Source organism: Dysidea avara, chromosome 1, assembly GCF_963678975.1.
Source record: "Dysidea avara chromosome 1, odDysAvar1.4, whole genome shotgun sequence".
NCBI lineage: Eukaryota > Metazoa > Porifera > Demospongiae > Dictyoceratida > Dysideidae > Dysidea > Dysidea avara.
Genome location: NC_089272.1, coordinates 7,755,221 through 7,760,415, shown reverse-complemented (window position 1 = coordinate 7,760,415; position 5,195 = coordinate 7,755,221). Strand labels below are relative to the sequence as shown.

The 5,195-nt window shown below is 39.7% G+C and overlaps 2 protein-coding genes across 2 annotated transcripts; both read left to right on the top strand.

The window, feature by feature from the left end:
• Positions 1-544: 544 nt before the first annotated feature.
• LOC136252991 (uncharacterized) lies at positions 545-2,595 on the top strand (the record flags this gene model as incomplete). Its single annotated transcript, XM_066045606.1, has 4 exons — positions 545-1,139; positions 1,299-1,346; positions 1,400-2,106; positions 2,374-2,595. Coding segments are annotated over exons 1-4 (1,572 nt in total), but the record flags the coding sequence as incomplete, so codon positions are not given.
• LOC136261589 (uncharacterized) lies at positions 2,554-4,404 on the top strand. The gene is made up of 5 exons (XM_066055647.1): positions 2,554-2,604; positions 2,652-2,880; positions 3,041-3,094; positions 3,141-3,431; positions 3,603-4,404. Exons 1-5 carry the CDS (start codon positions 2,599-2,601, stop codon positions 3,614-3,616), a joined length of 594 nt encoding a protein of 197 aa, XP_065911719.1. The 5' UTR covers positions 2,554-2,598; the 3' UTR covers positions 3,617-4,404.
• The last annotated feature ends 791 nt before the right edge of the window (positions 4,405-5,195 follow it).

The window sequence follows — 5,195 nt, the reverse complement described above, 5'->3', positions numbered from 1 at the left end:
AACGCTCAAATCGTATAATCTCGTACGTCTCGCTCGCTCGAGACTACCCGAAACATACCTCTTATCGCACGCCTCAGCTTTAATCAATCCGGGTCACATCCGGGTCAGTGGGTCATCCGGGTCAGTGGGTCATCCGGGTCAGCAGTAGTGACCCGGTTTCAACGCTGGTGCTAATGTCTCTGGTACTTTGAGAAATGAAAGACCTAGTGGAGAAGAATTATCGGCGTGTCCACGAAGACTGCTGGGACCCTCGATTCCTTCGACTGAGACCGTCCTTAGCGGAAGAAACGCAGGTGAAGCGGATCAAGAAGTACAAGAAGATTCGCTAGTTCAAGACTCAAACGTGCTACAATTAGAAGGAGTGTGTGCTGTCGAAGAACTCAAGTTTCCCGAGTGGCAGTTCTCTATTGGAAATGCGCTCGACAGCAACAAGAAGATATTAACCATTACACAACGTCGCCTAGCTTACCATCCGCCATTTGGCTACGTGTCCAGAGTGCAAATAACGGTCCAGGAAGAAGGGAACTATATGGTACATATACTGATGCGAGATCTGGAGAAAGGGGTTTTGCATACTGAATCAGAGGTTCATGAGTTATTGGAAAGGATTACAGCGCCAACCTACAAGTTTTGCCCTGGGATAGAGTACTCCTACTATCAGAAGCATTATTATGATGTTCTAAGATTTCACTGCAAGACTGCTTGCCGTACGGAAGCTCCATTTTACCATGTCGATTCTGTAAATTGCAAGATGTGGTTTGAGCTACCAATGAATGCTTCTTTAGAGGCTAAGAGCAGTGCTGAAGCTAAGTGCTCAGCTTGTAAGAGACTTTGTTCAAATCTTGAATGGCAACTGCAGCGTACTAAAAGGGAGAGCCCTTCAAAAAAAGTCAAAAGGCAAACTGCTTCTTCAAGGGCTAGACTGACGTATATGTCTCCAGCAAGTCAGCTAAAAAGGAAACAGAATGCTTCAATGGAGCGTGGCATTGACAAGAGGAAGCTAGCAAAGTATGAGAGTACAGAGATAACCCTTCCTGATGAGCAACACACACAGATGTGTGATATAGTGAACGTTATTGATGGTATGGTTGGTGATGATTTACAGAAGATTTTTGAGGAAGGGGAAATTCATGGTGTTGGTAGCAAACTTAGAGAAATTTGGATAACAGATTAAAGACAAAATATTGAGCAGTTCCAGCAAGATCAGGCAAGAAATGGTAAACAACATGGTCTGATGCTATTTATATAGTTACTGGATTTTAAAAGTTTATGTATTAATTGTGTATGTTTATTTGCAGTTACTGGGAAACGAAGCAATCAGTGGAGCATGGTTACAATCCGGATGGGTATGTTTTAAATTGTATGTACACTTATCACTTTTTTTTATAATTATGTATAGCTTTGGCAATATTTACAAGGAGTCCTGCAGCATATGAAGCATTAAAAAGTTTTGATGTACTACAGCTGCCGTCAAGATCTTTGTTCCAATCATATACCGGAGCATTTTTGCATGATCCTGGAACTAAGAGCAACTGCATCACAGATCAGGTTGCCCAGTATGTACTTTTTAAGGCTGATTGTGAGAAGTTAGGTAAACATCCACCAATGTCAGATGGTGTACTAGTATTTGACGAGGTCAAAGTAGCTTGTCAACTTATGTGGAACTCTAGGAGCCAAACTTTGACAGGATTAGCCATGACCAGTAAAGATTTGTCATCTTTGACAGATGTTTATCAGCTCCTACAGACGCCACAAACTGCAGCACAGACAGCTTATATTCTACAGTTTTTGTGGCGCGATTTGACGAGCAGCTATGACATTGTTGGCCCATATTTTACTCATGCTGAGTCAGTTGACTGTAAGTTTGTTCTTGCCTGCGTAATGGAGACCATCAAATTCTTCCAACGCCATGGGCTCAAAACCAGTATGCTAGTGTGTGATGGCTGTGCTGCAAATCTCACAGCCATCAAGTCTACTCATGGAGCAAATGGTGCGTATTCTGTGCTAGATGACCCTACCCTGGACAAATTTGAGATTAAGCCCTGGTTTATCAACCCGTTTAATCCACCTGATCTAATATTTTGGATAGTTTGTCCAACTCACCAGGTAATATTGGTATAAATTAGGATCTACATAAAGAGGGACTTATATATAGTCTTTCCCAAATACAAAGTTCAAGTAATCTTCTCATATTTTCAATCTGTCATCTTAAAATTGCCTCACAAAATATAGGTTCATTAGGACTTTATCAAAATTTGATGTGGTACCAACTGTACAAGCCAACTTATGGGTTGCTAGGTCCATGCAATTGGAAAGACTGTAAGATTCCTATTCACAGTTGCAAATTTTGACGTTTCACTTCCTTTTATACAGCTGAAGAACATGATTAACGCACTCTTTTCATCAAAGAGTGGGGGAACTAAAAAATTTCAACAAGGAAAAGAGAAGAGTTCCTTTGGTTGGGGTACGATCGTTGACATGTACAAACGAGAAGTTAATTGGGTTAGACAACAACAAACCCGTATGGTTCCTCGCCTAAAAAAGGTGCATGTATTGAGGGATGCATGGACTAAGTTGAATGTTTCCCAAGCTAAAATTATGCAGGTTTGTTAAATTCTGGCATGTATGGTTTTTTATTGTATGTTATACAGCAGGAACAGGTATTAACGGAGTTATACTCTTACATCCACCAAGACCCCCCACCTTCTGATGTGGCCATGACGATTGAGGCCCATAAATATTTAGAGGCATGTAATCTGTTATTTGAAAAGGGATTTCTTTGCCATGAAAAGATATGTAGGATGGATTCTCCAGTGTTGCAAAACATTTCAAGTGGCTTTGAGTATTTCTCTTCCTGGATTTCTACACTTCTACTAGAAGGTATTCATTTAATTACGAGAAACAACTATTTATACTCCCCCCTCCCCCCAATCCCATCAAAGACCCGTTTCCCCCACCCTTGGAAATTTTTTCTAGAATAATCCTGGTATATATATTTACTTGTTAACATGCTTTCTCTATTACCTTGTTTACTTGATAGATGCCAGTTTCCCTCATACATCAAACACACAAAAGGCATTCCTTTCCTGGCAGAGTAAGTGACCATATAATTGTCATTTAATCATTTTTTTTGCATACAGCATGGGATCTTCTGCGTATTGATGTATATGGCTTTAAAGCTTTCTGTAAATATTTTCTTGAGCGATACCCTGGCTACTTTGTTGCACCACTGAGAATTTCAGGCTCAGCTGTAGAAAGTTTGTTTAGCCAGTTCAAACATAATACTGATGGAAAGTTGGATGCCTGCAATTATGCAACTGCTAGATGTGCACACTTGGTGAAGCAGAGTGCATCTGGACATCACAGTGGGGCTGGTTATCGAGATCAGACATTATGTTCCATGGAAATTCCACTTCAAAAGAAGAAATACGGTACCACATGAACCTGTTACATGTTCTTACTTTTTTTTACCAGCAATACAGTTCAATGTTAATTTGTTTTTTCAAAGCATTTATTGTTATCTTTTTATTTCACATTTCACAATAATCATTTCAATACAATAACAATGGTATTTTCATACATCTATTTATCTACTTTACTAGATAACTTGGTATGATCACTTAATAGAGTAGTGCGCAAGTTTACATCTACTGTTGAGGCCATTCCTTTCTTTGTGGCAAACTCTTGCTTAGTTGCTGATAAGAACTCTTGGATCCTTGTATTACAGAGCTTCCTTGTTAATTCATCAAATACATTGTCCATGGCTGTTTGAGTCTCACTATCTAGGATGCAGTCAGGTAATCTTTGTTTTAAAACAGCAACAAAGGTATCTTTGTATGATGGTTCTTTCAGTCCATCATGAGTGATCTATAACAAAAAACAAACAAATGATATGCAATGTATAGCAAACAATTGACGCACCTTGATCAAATCATTTCCAAGTTTATGAAAGCTTTCCACATTTACAAGCTTCTTCAAATCTGTGTCCAGCTTTCGTAGAAATGGTATGAAAGTCTTGTGTGGAAAATACATATAACCGCGGTCCTGGTATTGCAAATATTCAGGTATATCTGACTTGTCCTTAGTGTTAATGGCTTGTAAAAGACTTATTTCAATGGACATTAAGTTTTTGTTGCTTGCGGTGCGTATCTGTTTGTATCGACGATGAAGCATTTCGCATAGAGCACCTCCTCCAAAGCGGTAGTAAACACCGTCTTCTTCAGCAGTAGGAACTACAGTGCCACCACTTGTTCCCTCAGTTTGCCTAGTTTGAAATGATGCCACATGCTCTAGAAGTGAATTACACAAAGATGATGAAAAGGACATCATGATTGGTTTACTAGCTGTAATGGAGCTACAGTGCTTCTTACAAAAGTGTATCCATTTTTGTCTGAGCTCAGTCAACACTGGGTGAGTACTCTCTTCGAGATTGATATCTGCTAATGAGTACTGCTCTTCCAGCAGAAACGTGCTACAAAGGGATAACCATCTTAGTTGAAACTTGAGCTGAGAATTTTTCTCTTTCTTGCATTCAATGTGTAGTGCCACAAACGTATCACGATGAAACTCTACTAACTCCTGCAGTAACTGCTGTTCGGCACACAATTCATTTACAAGACTACTACTTTCCGAGTCGAACTCTTCACGGATTCGAGCGACCGCTTCTTGAACAAGAATAGTAGTGTCAATAGATTTTAAAGAGCTTTGCAGTGTTTCTCTGGTTTTCTTAGTAATAACTTTTCTTTGTCTCTTCTTCTTTGGCTGCCCTACTTCGGAAATTTCCTTCGCACATATCAAAACTTGTGTAAGATATTCCGGATTTTCGAATGGGTTACGCCCGTTTCGTATAAAATAACAACGTCCTCTAAACAAGGCGCCATAACTTCCGCGTACTTTGGTTGACAGACACGACGTTTGGTTTATCAGATTCCTGGATGAAAGGCGATGCGATTCATGTGTAAGTTCTTTGTGTAGTAACTAAGGGGAAGCTAGAAAGGAGCCTTGTACCGCGAAATTTACGTGTTCAGAATGCCCGTAAAAACACGTGTTTTTAAACATATTTCTATAAACTAACCTGTTTAACAATTTGTACGGTCGGAGTCTTATTAAGCATCCTTCGCTGCGTAGAATAATACCAAATTTAGCGAATTTGGTTGAGGATAACAACTTGTAAATTGGGATTTTCCCGGCGAGAT

Excerpts from the sequence above, each read along its gene's own strand:
- LOC136261589 (XM_066055647.1), top strand. Across the intron at positions 2,881-3,040 it reads TTCTACACTTCTACTAGAAG|ATGCCAGTTTCCCTCATACA; the intron begins GTATTCATTTAA and ends TTTACTTGATAG. Across the intron at positions 3,095-3,140 it reads GGCATTCCTTTCCTGGCAGA|CATGGGATCTTCTGCGTATT; the intron begins GTAAGTGACCAT and ends TTTTGCATACAG.